Raw genomic sequence first — 15,081 nt, forward strand, 5'->3', positions numbered from 1 at the left:
CAGACATCAACCCCCCCCCCCACTCACTCACAGTGAATCAGTGGAGGATCCGCTGCTGTGTTCACACTTCTCCTGGATTTATACTTTATAACCTGTACTACACCCACCCACCAGGGGGCGATCTAGATGATTTGGCTTCACTCTGGGAGATGTCATGTGGTCCATCTTTATTTACCGTCTATTCTCTGAAGACACTGAACATTTAGTATGAATTTAGACTTGTGTTTATTCTGTTTTATAATAAAAATCAACATTACCAGTCCTCCTACTCACAATCAACACACACACACACACACACACACACACACACACACACACACACACACACACACACACACACACACACACACACACACACACACACACACACACACACACACACACACACACAGAACTATTCAGAGAATTTCTTTTCACATCATGAAACCAGTTCCGCCTCCTCTCACAACACTTCACATTCCTGAGTTCATTCATATTAAACTGAGACAGAGCTCCGGCTCAGCTGGAGTCAGGGGTTTGTAGTATTATGGTCTGTTCAGAGTAAGAGCTGATTTTAATTATTTGATATAATTAGACAAAATGGAGATGAAAAACATCTGTTGTGCAATAATTAGAAACAACAATGTCATGAATTAGAAATATCACCTGTGGTTTCAGTCTGTGCTTGGTCACCGCGACCTTTGACCTCTGAAATCTAATCGTCTTTGAGTCCAAGTGACAACTGATCAAAATGTGAAGAAATTCTCTGAAGTCAAACTTGAAACGTTCGAGAGCCCGAAAACAAGTTGACCCACGACGCCACCTTGTGGAACGTCTCCACCTCCCACTGTACTACAGTCAAGGTAAAATATCTCAAACACAAACGCCCAGCACGAGTCTGTGCTGTAGTGATATGTCTGTCTGTCTGTCTGTCTGTCTGTCTGTCAGTCTGTCTGTCTGTCTGTCTGTCTGTCTCAGTCTGTCTGTCTGTCTCAGTCTGTCTGTCTCTGTCTGTCTCTATGTTTAAAGTTAGAGACTCACCCAGGTCGTCCATGAGAGAAGCTGCACATTAACTCATGTCGTCTGAGAGTAAACAGTCATTCAGTGTGAGACAGCCTCAGCACGCCAGCACGCACACACACCCCCGACCCAGACCTTCACAATAAAAGGTCCTGCTTATTAAACGTGAGCTTTTTTCTAAAGCTCAGGCAAAGTCACTCTGATGGTAAATTAATATAATGACTCTGTATTTAGTGTGTGTCCTTCTTGTCGAGTGCGTTTCTGTGAGGATTAACAGAGGCACTGAGTCACATGATAAACAGCAGGGCAGGGAAATAACAAAAATACTTCTGTATCCATCTGTAACTGCTTTTTGAAAAGATTTGTTTTATTTATTGATTATCTATTGGAATAACTTGATCATCAGCACAGACATTTTAAATGAATATGAACTTTTGATACCATTGTGGCTTTTATTTTGAAGGTAGGGTTGCAGGATGTGCGGTTTTATTGTGGAGGGACTGACAAGAGGAGAGCAGCCTGTGGAATGCAGCTGATCCAGAGTCTGAAGGAGTTTCACCTCAACCAGAGATTAGACTGAGACGATAGGAAATACACCTCATACTGTTTAAATAATACAGGTTTATAAAAACCAGAGATTAGACTGAGACGACAGCAATAGAAATAGTGATTTATTAAGGTTTTCAATTAGTTTTATTTCTGTTTCGTGTGGTTTTATCTTGTGGTGTTAAACACTAAATAAATCATATTTTTACAAACAGACTAAAACCCTTTAAATGTGGTGATGGACGAGGTTTAAATCCAAATTTATTGCCTATACATACCCAGAATAATCTCCTCTCCCATCCACTCAGGACCAAGCAGCGGACCTGGGCCGCCCCCTCCCTCTCTCCCCAAACACGTCCGTGACTGCACCGACCTTACCATGTTCAAAACTCTAATCAAAACTCACCTTTTTAGAATTGCTTTTAATGTGAATGTTTGATATGTGCTCTATGTTTATATTGTGCTACTTTTTATGCTAAACTTTGTCATTGAGTATCATGAACATAAACTGATCAGTTTACACTTTAAGGATGTCGCGTTTCACCAGATTCATATGGTAACGTGACATTAAACCAACCCTGGTCCCCTGCAGCTTCGGGTGGGAATCCCCTCTGCCCAGGCATCCCACCGGGGGCAGCAGGGTCACTCCTGCTCCCCCAGACGGACGGACCGACACTGGACGCTTTGTCTTCACACATTCCCCGGCTGCAGCAGACGCTCCCACACAGAGCAGCGAAATTACAGGCTGCACCTGAACGCCTCATTGTGAGTTCAGAGAAACGTTCACCTGACACTGAGTCTGAGAAACATGTGAACTACGTGGAGCTGAACCAGACATGTTTACACAATGTTTTCTTTACTGTATTTAAGTGCAGTAGTTTAATAAAGTAGTTTTTAGTATTAGTAGAATGATAATATTGCCACATATTGAACACTCTCTCTCTCTCTCTCTCTCTCTCTCTCTCTCTCTCTCTCTCAGTGTCGTAACTTAAGACTGTTACAGTCTTACCTGTCACGGGGGTGCCCTCTGCCTGGAACTCTGGGAACTGTCCCTCTGAGGGGACGCTGACCGTCCTGCGGAGACTCCGCCCCTTCGCTGAGTCCGTGGGGCTCTCCTGAGCTTCACCTGTGGCCTGGAGAGAGAGAGACAAAGAGAGAGTTACAGAACAATAATCTGACCTGACTTCAGTGTTTCTGAAGCGGCGTCGTGACCTCTGACCTCGTCGTCCTTGTTGAGCAGGACGAGCTGGCTGTCCGTCAGGATGCAGAACTTCCTCTCCCAGGCTCCACTGTCAGTGTACGGACTCTGGCCGCAGGAGAAGCGATGAGCGGGAGGACCTTTAACGTCTGAAACCAGAGAGGACGCATCACAAACCACTCTCACGCTGAAACAGTCATGAACAGCAGCAGGAGGCGCTGTTCTGCAGGAACAGGTTTACATTTGATCTCTTATTTTACTATTTTTATAATTATTATTACTTCATTGATTTTAAAGTTTCAATCAGTTATATTAAACTATCTATTTATTATCACAATGACAGATTTTTAAATCTTCACTCAGCTAAAGGACCAACAACAATCATGGGCCAGAGAGCGAGGGCCTGGTTACTCCACTGAGCGTGCAGAGCTCAGTGTGAACCTGCAGAGGGCGCTGTGCCGCTACGCTCTGTTCATCAGTCCAGTGGAGCAGAGGAAGAGTGACGTCAGGAGGAATCAACTTTCAGCTCAGCAGAGGTCAGAGGTCAGCAGCACACTGTTACCATGATGTCAGGTCAGCTCTGTATATTCATTTTGTAAAAACAGATTTATTCTATTACTGTAACTTTATCTTATTATTTATATTGTGATTTATCACTGACTTTATTTCTCTTTTTCACATGATTATATTTGATAAACCAGTGTGATGATAAAACTGCTTGAATCTTGAATATTATTAGTAACGCAACAAACTCAGAGAGATTACAGAGCAATAAACAAACAGGGATTAAATTAGACAGTTTATATTATATGTTTAAAATATTGAGATTATTAATATAGGTGTTCTGACATAAGGACATTTAATTTTTAGGTTAAATTTTCACAGAAAAGTAAATGACGGACGTTTGCTGCTGTGTCTCTGTCTCAGATGGTTTAAAGTGATTTCCAGTAAACCTGGTGCAGGATGTTTTATTTGTCAGAGAAGAACTGGATCTGGATCAGGGGGCGGGTCCAGGGATCTTTGGCACTTTTTTTCACATTGAGAGATTGATGTTGTTTAACATTCTTATTGATTTCTCAGAGTAATTCATGGTGAAAACAATCAGACATATGGAGAGGTATCGATATACAGTAAGTGTGTGATTTGGTGTAGATTGAATTTGAGTGAGGTGGAGGTGTGAACTCTACTGACATGGTGATCTAAATAAACACACGTTTCAAATTGTTAGACCTTTGCAGTCAATCACACACACACTGGGTTATTACACAATCCGAAGTGCCCTTGGGCAAGACACTGACCCCAAACTGCCCCTGATGGCTGTGAATGTGTGTGGGGACAGTAAAGCTGTAGTGTAAAGTGCCTTGATGGTCATTTAGACTAAAATAGTGCGATATAAATACAGACCATCTAACACGAGTCCACTAATCCACACATGTAACTCTGCATAGTTTTAAATGAACGTCTCACTTTTACCATCTGAGTTAAAGAGAACAGGGAAACTTCATGCTGCTCTAATCACTTCCACATTTTACCATCTGGTCCTGACACAAGGTCACGGTGGAAATACAATAAAGAAATGTGCGCTGACTCCGAGTCAGCTGAGTCACTAGGAACTTAAGTTCAGGTTGTAACAAATAAAATAAAACGTGCAGTTCTGCGTCGTCTTGCTCGTATCATATAATTCTCTTGAGGAGGTAGCTGCCCCGTTTCCATGGGAACGAGGCAGTTAAACCTTTCTGCTTCCTCAAGGTCAACGATGGACTTTGAACCTCAGACATTAAACCAACATGAGTGAGAACTAGAATCACCACACTGTGGTTCTATGCTTCCACCAGCAGGTGCGGTTTCAGTCGACATTAATTTTTTATCTAGACTCATACGAAGTCTTCGTGACCTTTAACCTTTCACCACCAAAATCGAATCAGTTGAAAAGTGAGTCTAAGTGAACAATTGTGCCAAATTTGAAAGAATTATCTCGAAGTGTTCTTGAGATATTGTGTTCACAAGGATGAAACAGACGGACCGACAACCTGAAAACATAATGTCTCCGACCACTGGGTGTATCTGCGGAGGAAGATCTGTGCTGTGATCAAAAGCTCCAGAACCCGAGGATGAACTTTCAGTCTCAGACTCACATTTGTTTTGCTTCGTCTTTGTTGTAAAATGTTGAGAGTCGAGCTGAAGCGTTTGAGACGAAGCAGCAGTTTGTAGATGACGTGCGGTCACATGAAGCGAGTGGAGCTGAGGCAGGACGCCGTGTTTGTGCTGAAGGCAGCTGAGGATCTACATTTTGAGGAGACTATTTCTGGCTGCATAGTAAATCACCTGCGTCAGAGCTGGAGCTTAGGAACCCCTGGGAGACGAGAAGGGAGTCGCACCTGCTCCCGCTCAGAGCTGCAGAGTGAGAGAGCAGCGGCCACAGAGAAAGAAAAGAAAGCTAGTTTGAAGTATTCTTCTGTTCTGTCTCTGAGCTGCGCAGGAGGACTCGAGCTCGGCTAATTATCCGAGTCCTCTGCCGCTGAAGAGACATGTGGACGCCTCGGAGCCGACAGATGAGCGGAACAAAGACGGGAAGTGGGGACAGGACGGCGAGCTGCTCCCAGATCATCAGCTGAAGACAGAGAGCAAGAGAGAGAGAGCGTGGCCAGCTGCTGGCGTTACATAACAACTCGTACCTGCCTGAACCTCCGTCCTGGTTCAGCCCGGCATCACGCAAACCTCCACTGACATCAGGACGGAGCAACGGGGACGTTCCCTGATGAAAATACACTCTGCTGACGCCTGACTGAGACTTCAGCCGAGAGCACGGGACACAAACAGTTTGAAGATGAGAGCGTGAACCAAACCTCATTCATTATTCAAACAATTTCAGAAAAACCCAGAAACCCAACAATCCAGTGCAGAACTTCAAACTCTGATTACATTTCCCTTCCCCACATTATCTCTTCCTTTATTTATCTGGTGAGAGCTTCACGTCTCCTTTGTTCAGATATTAACGATCTGATTTGAGTGGAGCAGAGCTGATTCAACCACATGTTGCTTTACTAACACATCCACATCACAACTGTACAAACATCTGTTTATCCAAAGAGGTGAGTGTCCCTGACTGAGACCAAATAAATCAATTTAACATTCCTCTAACTTTTCTTGACCTTCATCATAAACAACGTCTGAGTCAAAACATCAGTCTGTGGCTCAAAGATCCAGATGAGTTTATTTTTAATTCTCTTTTTATTGGATTGTATCGATTTGATAAAATCTCTCCAAGCTTCCTGTTAGACTCTCAGAAAACAGTAATACTGAATTAAAACAAAGCAGCAACTTAAATTAATACTAGATCCTCACCCTGCCACTGTACATCTCCTCCAACCACACTTCAGCTGTTCCTGACATTTCATTCACAATAATATGAAGTCAATTTGACCTTTGACCCCTGAAATCTAATCAGTTCATCTTGGAGTCCAAGCAACAACTGATCAAAAGGTAAAGGAATTGACTAAAGGCGCCTTGACTTTGACCTTTGCCCACCAAAGTCTTATCAGTTGATCTCTGAAGCCGTTTTCAGACCTGAGCTCCAGGTGGAATCCAGAGACTCGTCTCCAGAGACTCGTCTCCAGAGCTTCTCCAGAGTTTGTGTTTCACAGCTGAACAACACAGCAGCAGGTTTTCTGCACAGACTCGTTCACAGCATCAGATCCTCCTCCTGGTTCAGGTGAGAGGGGGGGCAGCCGGGTGCAGCAGACAGAGACAGGAAGTGACGTGTTACCTCTGCTGCAGAGGTCACGTGATCATGTTGACATCACCTGACACCGTCGTCACCCCCCCACAGACTTTATAGGAGGAGGTCCGGTGAAACCTGAAACTGCGCAGCATCTCACTCGGACATTTGCGTTCACACATGCACTTCCTCCAGAGAGAGTATCTGCAGAGCTCAGTACATGTCTGAGAGCAGCTTAAGTGAATGTTTGTATTTAATTAGAATCAATTCATCAAATAAACCAAACTCATTCAGGTGTAATGTCCCATCCAACATTTTTTCAAAAACCTCACAGAGCTTCATGTCGACCAATCACCAGCTCCGTCTGCTTTTTAAAACTCTGCTGCACCTTTATTGTGAGAGATGAATTGAAGCGCGGCAGTGGCCCACAGGAAGTCGTCCCCGCCTGCGGAGGCGGGCGGATTAAGCTTCTATATTTGTCTGGGGCCACTGGATGACCCAGGAGAAAGGTCAGAGCCACCCGACTGGGCGCCAAAAAACCACAGGCCCGGCCCGCGGTGTTTACCGGAGCGTGAAAATGATTTGTCTGCTGTCGGACACACACACGACTGAGTGACTGACATTGGCTCAGTTACTGTACTCCAGTGAAATGAAAGGCTCATTGCTCCAAACATCTCCTCCTTCACCGAAGAAACCAATTCATTGATCAACAGAAAATAAATGATAAACTTCATTGATAACTGATCGATAACTCAGCTGAGACACTTCATGACCGCACATTACAGGAAACTGAGTCTCATTGGTCGTCTGAAGACATCACCTGGGAAACTGATAAATCCCATGGTGTGTGTGTGTGTGTGTGTGTGTGTGTGTGTGTGTGTGTGTGTGTAACTGGACACTGGCCTAACCTCCAGTGGGAATGTGTGTGATGTGGGGAGTGTCCAGCACCTGTCCACACTCTAAACTCACGCTGCTGAGGACGCACATCAGCCGCCGCCTGACTCGAGTCACTGAGGTCAGATCATCCACGTGTTCACAGCTTAACTGAAGCTACATCAAACACGACAGACCATCATGCACTGCAGCCTGGGGAGGAGTCAGGAGGAGGAGGAGCTAATCAACGTGGATGATTGACAAGCTGATCACAGACCTGATCAAACCAACACTGACTCTGAACACAACAACACACTGTAAAACTGTACAGGTGAAAAACATTTCAACTTGAAGACTGTACCTAACGGACATGTTACACACAGACAGACAGACAGACAGACAGACAGAGAGACAGAGAGACAGACAGACACACAGACAGACAGACAGACAGACAGACAGAGAGACAGACAGACAGACAGACAGACAGACAGAGAGACAGAGAGACAGAGAGACACACAGACAGACAGAGAGACAGAGAGACACACACACAGACACACAGAGAGACACACAGACAGACACACAGAGAGACAGACAGACAGACAGACAGAGAGACAGAGAGACAGAGAGACAGACAGACACACAGACAGACAGACAGACAGAGAGACAGAGAGACAGACAGACACACAGACAGACAGACAGACAGACAGAGAGACAGAGAGACACACAGACACACAGACACACAGAGAGACACACAGACAGACACACAGAGAGACAGACAGACAGACAGACAGACAGACAGAGAGACAGAGAGACAGACAGACAGACAGACAGACAGACAGACAGAGGCTGCTTTGTCTCGCTGTATTTTCCCCTTTGCAGCAGGCAGGTCCGGTCTCCATAGCAACCAGTAAATACAACAGGTCTTCTTCTCCAATCACAGAGCAGCAACATCACGTAACAGCTTTATCAAGATGGAACCATTCAACAGGAAGGGGGGGGGGGGAGGTTGACACCATGGAGAGAACAGAGAGGGGTGTGTCACCGAGAACACACACACACACACACACACACACACACACACACACACACACACACACACACACACACACACACACACACACACACACACACACACACACACACACACACACACACCCTGTTCCAGCTGATTTTCTGTCCACAACATCAACACAAGTCCAAACTCCAGTCATGTGGACGACCGGCGTAACCACAGCAACAACGAGGAGTTTTAAAACAGAAACATGCCGGTGTGGGCGGAGCCAGAGATCAAAACTACACCAGATGCTGTGAAGACTTTTAAAATTCAAAATGAAAATAACATGATTTTAAAACAGTTCACTCCATAATGAGGGAGTCTGATATTTAACACAGGTCATGTTTAACAATCAGAGAAACTAGTCAATAACACTTAAATAAACTAATATTTGTGTGGTTTAATGAGTGCTGGTGTGGGCGGAGCCGTGGTCAGATCCCACTGGCGTTTAACGCGTCTCAGAGAGGAAATGACAGAAATAAACAAACTGAAATATTTAGTGTTTTCACAGTATTTGCTTGAAATGACTGAAACAATTCATCACTAACTAAAAAGATGCAGATTATCGTTTGATTGACGGACTAATAGATGAATGGACTTGTCCAGGTCTGCTGACGTCAGGCGAGGAGCCGTCCTGTGAAGGGACACCAGGGGACCTCCATCTGTCCAGGCTGGTACGAATCATCTGAGCTGTGTAATAATTCATACTGTGAGTTTTTCACTCTTTGTTGACAGGGACTCTGTTTAATATTTAAACACGCTGACTTCAGCAGGACGCTGCTGCATTTGCATCGAAGTGTCAATCACAGCAGAGGCCTGCATGGAGGGGGGTGGGGGAGGGGGTCGTCTCAGAGGTCAAAGGTGAAAGGCAGTGTCACCCCCTATCAGGCTGACGAGAGCAGCAGAGGAGACGAGAGGAGAGAGAAAGGCGACTGAAGGATGAATTGTTTCACTGAGAGAAGGATGGCGGACATGTTGACTGGTCAGAGCTGGTTCTGATCCACGAGGCTGCGTCCACAAGAAGACGTTTTCATTTTACAACCATTTAACATCATGAAAATGACAGTGAAGGTGAAGAGTCGGAGCAGGGATTTCTTTTCTCTGAGCGACGACGAGGTGGAACTGTTACTGACAGGAAGTGTTAGCGACGCTTTGTGTTCACCGCTGGTCGTCGAGTCATGTGACTGATGAGAACCAATCAGGAAGAGAACGTGTCATCGTTTACTAAAGTCTCCGTTTCTGTTCAGACTGAAACACAAACCCAGAGTTTTCAAACTGACACGAGACCAGTTTACACAAGTCTCAGATTCAGAGGCTGGAAACTCCACCAGGCGTAACCATAGCAACAGTGATGCGTTTCACTTGTTTATTTGTAGTTATCTATATATATATATATATACAAATCTGTAGATTCATCACTAATTGAAATAATTGTTGGTTTAGGATCGACTTACTAAACGTCACTGAGAAAGACACTTCTAATTATATTTACTCCTGTAGACCTGCCTCAGGAGAGTCCTCTAACGTCTCTGGAGCAGAACCACAAACTGTGTTTTCCCATGAGTCCTCTCTGCAGAGACGAGTGGAGACGCTCTGGATGGACACCAGCGCTGAGACAAAACAGCGTGTTTTCAGATGTAACTGTTTTAATGGGCTCCTCAGTGGGAGCTTCACTTTCCCACCGCCGCAGCTCTGAAGGGTTGATGAGCTCAGGCGCTTGGCCTTTTGTTCCTGTGTGGGCTTTTATTGTGAAGGGGACGTTTACATACAAAAGGAAAACACACACACACACTTTCTTTGTGTATGTGCATCAACTTACTCTAAACTTGCTAACATGCACTTTAAATCCAAGTCGTAACTGTGAACAGCTCTGTGAAAGTGGACCGGCCGCAATGTCCTCACAAAGATAGAATCTCACACACACACACACACACACACACACACACACACACACACACACACACACACACACACACACACACACACACACACACACACACACACACCAATTAGCAGTAGCCATTCATTTTCACATGAAATCTGTGTGAGAGCAGTGAATCAGCCCTGTGTGTGTGTGTGTGTGTGTGTGTGTGTGTGTGTGTGTGTGTGTGTGGAACTCGGTGCACTGTGGTTTTTACCCAGCATGCTCTGGGGCTACTGGGAACTCTGACACTAGCCCTGTGTTTCAGTCAGTTCCTGCTCACGTCACTGCTGACTGACGTCGAGCGCTGTGGAGAAACAGGAAGTGAGTCGCTGTCATTCAGCTGCTGATTGGAGCGCTCAGCGGTGCACGGGGGGGATGAAAGTTCCTCATGTTCATGTGAACAACTTTGTTTCAGATTCAGTGTGAGTCACATCATGAAAACTCAGAAAGTCTCCTTCAGTGTCTGAACATCAGAGGATTCAAACACTCCCTCGACACTAAAAGCATTATGGGAGCTGTAGTTTGAAAACTGGAGGCGACTGTTTGCTAAATACAAGTAAAGCAAAAGATGGTTTGTAGACAGCGCGCGTCTGACAATGGCATGTTGTCAATGAATGAGGCGCTTTGGTTGCCATGGTAACACCATTATGGTATTCCTACCAGCATTAGCACTAGGGCTACATGATTTTATGTGCTGTGATTGTTGAACATCACGATGATGATATGCTTAAGTATACGGTGTTAAAGTCTTTCTGCTTTGGTTTCACTGCTATAGATCTTATACAGAAAGTGGTCTGTGCAAACCCTGAAATAAAAAGATAAGTATTATTTCCATTCCAACAACATAGTTTTATTGAAAACACGTCCCTGATCAAGGTGCGCTGAATATTTTCGGTATAATCATGGAGATATTAATCCTAGATTAATTAATTCATGGATTATGATGAAAATAACCAGATATAATTGAGGACTGTTATCTGGCTTTTATAGGTTAAAGGGCCTGTTGGGCTACTGAGTTCTACTGAGTGTTTAGATGTGTTTTTTATAAACCAGTTTTAATAATTCATGCAGCCTGACAGTCAGAAAGGTCACTGATTCATGATGTTAGAAAAAACAGAATTGAAGGCGGATGTTTGTAAAAGTGAAGCAGTGATTTCTCAGCAGGCGTCAGTTCTGCATGAAAACACACGTTCATTATCGTCTGGCTCAAAATATTACATCTGCATGTCAGCCAGTTTTCTAATGCAAAATTAAATTAGCATAAATTAACCTTCAAAATGGCGGCATGTTGGAGCATTATAGACTGAGTAAATGTACATGTAATGTTTTGTGATGCAGCTGCAGGCTGACGATGGTTTCACCCCAGGAAAATCGGAACATGAAGCATGTGAAAGAACTGAGATAATTCTTCCTCCCCTGTGATCACACTGCTCCCGTCACACTGCGATCAGCTGACACAAGTTAGTCATCAATCAAGAATCAATAGATATGAACTATTAATCCAGGATACCAGCCCAAAACCAAAGATATTAACTTTATCTTCACAAACGACTGATACAAGGAGCCGAAACTCGATTGACTTGTTCAAAGTATTTGTCTGTTTACGAAGAATCATTCTAAAGGTGTTGACAACACAACAAGACACAATAAGACAGAGGAGCTCGTCCACATTCAGTTTATAGTCGAATCAAAGGGCTTCGCTTCAGAAACTAACAGAGCTACGAGTTATTCTCAAATGTTTTTATCGTGTATGAAGTGACAGCGGGACTCTGACGAAGGTCAGAGAACCACCACCTGACGTCAGGAACAGTTAACACCGCCACTTTCTGTCACAGCCTGAACACAACACAATGCCAGGTAAACGTTAATCTCTCCTACCAGACTCCCCTCCGTCAGTTTCAGGATCGTCCCTGATGCCGATACTCGGAGAGAACGAGCGAAAGAAGCTGCTGAAGACAGGAGCTCGTCGATCTGCAGCTGATCCCGCCTTCCTTAGCACCGTCCTCTCCGGGGAATCACCTGTCCCGGGCTCAGACATGGACCTGAGGAAGGGGAGGATCCTGCGCAGAGAGCCGGGCCTCATCGGGTCGTCGTGGAATCGTTCTGTGACGGAGCCAAACCCCGGGAGGCTGACCAGTCGTAGGTGAAGAGGCCGGACTCTCTGCCCTTTGACCTCGGGAGGGGACGTGTTGGCTGCCCCCGGCGCCAGGCGAGCAGATGTCCTCCACTTGTATCTGCCCAATAGCTGCTCAGGCTGGGGGTCAGATCTCCACCAAGGCTTCCTGTAATGGTGCCAGCGGTACGAGGCCCGGCAGGGACCCTGGACTGGACCCTTGCGGCCCTCAGCGGGGCCTCTGCTCGCTGCTCCACTCATGGTCCAGCACACGCAGGCCTCCCCCGGCAGCAGGAGCGAGCAGATGGAGGATGAACAGCTGGTTTGCCGACAGCTGCGCTACCACGGACGTACCTCCCAGACAACACAGAGTCCGACACTGAGGAGACGTCGGTGCTGGTTTGTCCTACGATCTTCAGCTTCTGTCTGTCAACAGGCTGGTGACGCTCTTCCTGGGAGGAAGTCGAGTGTCAGATGAAGACCAAGTTTCTTATGAGCTCGGCCAATCAGGTGCGACAGAAAAGGCAAAGCAGCAGACTGTGGTTTCCCCAATGAACAGAGCAGAAACTGAAAGTCCCTCCTTCCTCATGTGTCAATGAGCCAAGCTCCTGAAGCTGACGCTCAGAAATGATCCAAACAAAGCTCATTCTCATTTGATCCAGAAACATGAGGCCAAGCTGCACCGCCTCCGATTACTGACCCTGAACCAATCAGAGCAAAGTCTGACCGAGACTCACTGAGGACACACGTGACGCGTTTTATGTTTCAAGAAGATTTGACTCAGATCTGACAAATTGGTTTTCAGAACTCAGACCCTATGTGGGTCGAGGCCTCTTCAGACAAGAGGAGGAGGAGGAGGAGGAAGAGGAGGAGGAAGAAGAGAAGGAAGGAGGAGGAGAAAGAGGGATAAGGAGGAAGAAGGAGTAGTAAGAAGAGGAGAAGAAAGAAGGAGGAGGAAGAGAATGAAGGAGGAAGTAGGAGGAAGAAGAAGTAGTAAGAAGAGGAGAAGAAAGAAGGAAGAGGAAGAGAATGAGAATGAAGGAGGAAGTAGGAGGAGGAGAAGAAAGGAGGAGGAGGAGGATGAAGAAAAGGAGGAGGAGAAAGAGGGATAAGGAGGAAGAAGGAGTAGTAAGAAGAGGAGAAGAAAGAAGGAGGAGGAAGAGAATGAAGGAGGAAGTAGGAGGAAGAAGAAGTAGTAAGAAGAGGAGAAGAAATAAGGAAGAGGAAGATAATGAAGGAGGAAGTAGGAGGAGGAAGGAGGAGGAGACAGAAGAGGAGGAGAACGAGGGATAAGGAGGAAGTAGGAGGAGTAGTAAGAAGGGGAGAAGAAAGAAGGAAGAGGAAGAGAATGAAGGAGGAAGTAGGAGGAGGAAGAAGGAGTAGTAAGAAGAGGAGAAGGAAGAGAAGGAGGAAAATACGCTGACCAGAGTGATCTCGGTAGAGAACAAACATCCTACAACAGCTGGATCAGTTGTTTTAACAGTCACCACAGAAAGGTCTGAAATGTGAACGAAGATTAGTTTTATCAGCATTACTCCAGAAAGCAGATGGACTTTATCACACCAGTTCAATGTGAACCCAGAAACCAGTCTTCCCTCTTAGTGCACCTGACTCATGGAACAAACTGCAGCACTTAGTTCACTTTTTAACTTGATCCAAACCTTTCAACTTCCAGTGCCATTGATTGATATAAGTGTATATTTCAGATTCCAGAGAATGTCTGGACTTTCTCTGGACTTTGTCTTTAACACATGAACGACGCAGCGGGAGATTCTTCGCTCGGACTCGTTCACAACCACACAGAAGTGTCCAGAGCGTCCGGGGGGGGCGGAGCAGCAGGTAGAAAGTTCAGTGCAGGTCTCAAAGCACAACATTTCTATTTTACATTTTTGGGCCTTGTTATTATTTGTAATGTTGTATTTTATTTGTCATTTTAAGGTTTAAAGTCATGTTTTTAATTTATATTTGGATCATCTTGATTCCTCTAACTGTTCTAACACAAAGGTTTTTTTAATGGCTTTTATTTTGGTATATAGTGAGATTGTTTATTACAAGGCTCAATGTTTCTGTAATTTCGCTCGATATGATTTCCACCTCTCAATGATCTCGAGTATAGTTAAGTCCTAAAAGGAAATATTTAGTTTTCATGTTACGACCTAGATGGCGGTAATACACCTTGACGTAGGTTGCCATCCACCAATAAACCGAACAGAAGAAGAAGAATAAAGATTTATTTACAGGATTATATGTAAGTGTTTATTAACATGTTCATTTACTGTGGGGATTTAGTGATTTTTTTCCACGGTTTGAAATATTATCAGACTGACAGAATGAGACGACTCCAGGACCACAAGTAAACCTTCCCCTTCCTGTCGGCCCTTTTAAAGCCTCGCCGCCCCGACTGACCCACAGACGTTATCAGCATTTATTGGATAATGAAGTTGCTGGTGTCCAAGATGACGCTGCATGTAGGTCAGAGTTAAGACCCAGACAGGCTAAGCTGAGGAGTCCTGGACCTCCACCAACGGTCAACAGGGGCATCCTGTCAGAGACTTCCTGTTGACATGAGGTGATGACAGAGAATGTGTCTTTCTTCTGCACCTCACTTTAGCATAACGTCTCACACTATGTCTTCATTTTAGAACACACAGTTTTA

At 45.1% G+C, this 15,081-nt stretch overlaps 1 protein-coding gene across 5 annotated transcripts in view; it reads right to left on the reverse strand.

The window, feature by feature from the left end:
• rasal2 (RAS protein activator like 2) overlaps nucleotides 1-15,081 on the reverse strand; it is a 47,563-nt gene that overhangs the window by 26,728 nt on the left and 5,754 nt on the right. For 2 of the 5 annotated variants that reach the window (XM_034614318.1, XM_034614316.1), the window contains exons 1-3: nucleotides 12,191-12,849; nucleotides 2,765-2,892; nucleotides 2,555-2,678 (exon numbers count right to left, since the gene is read on the reverse strand). In XM_034614318.1, coding sequence (XP_034470209.1) covers nucleotides 2,555-2,678; nucleotides 2,765-2,892; nucleotides 12,191-12,686 — 748 coding nt within the window. In that variant the 5' untranslated portion in view covers nucleotides 12,687-12,849. Of the gene's footprint in view, nucleotides 1-1,020; nucleotides 1,082-2,554; nucleotides 2,679-2,764; nucleotides 2,893-12,190; nucleotides 12,852-15,081 lie in introns of those variants that run through there. The other 3 variants (XM_034614317.1, XM_034614319.1, XM_034614321.1) reach the window with 3 other exon arrangements.

Source organism: Hippoglossus hippoglossus, chromosome 17, assembly GCF_009819705.1.
Source record: "Hippoglossus hippoglossus isolate fHipHip1 chromosome 17, fHipHip1.pri, whole genome shotgun sequence".
In the NCBI taxonomy this organism is placed as follows: domain Eukaryota; kingdom Metazoa; phylum Chordata; class Actinopteri; order Pleuronectiformes; family Pleuronectidae; genus Hippoglossus; species Hippoglossus hippoglossus.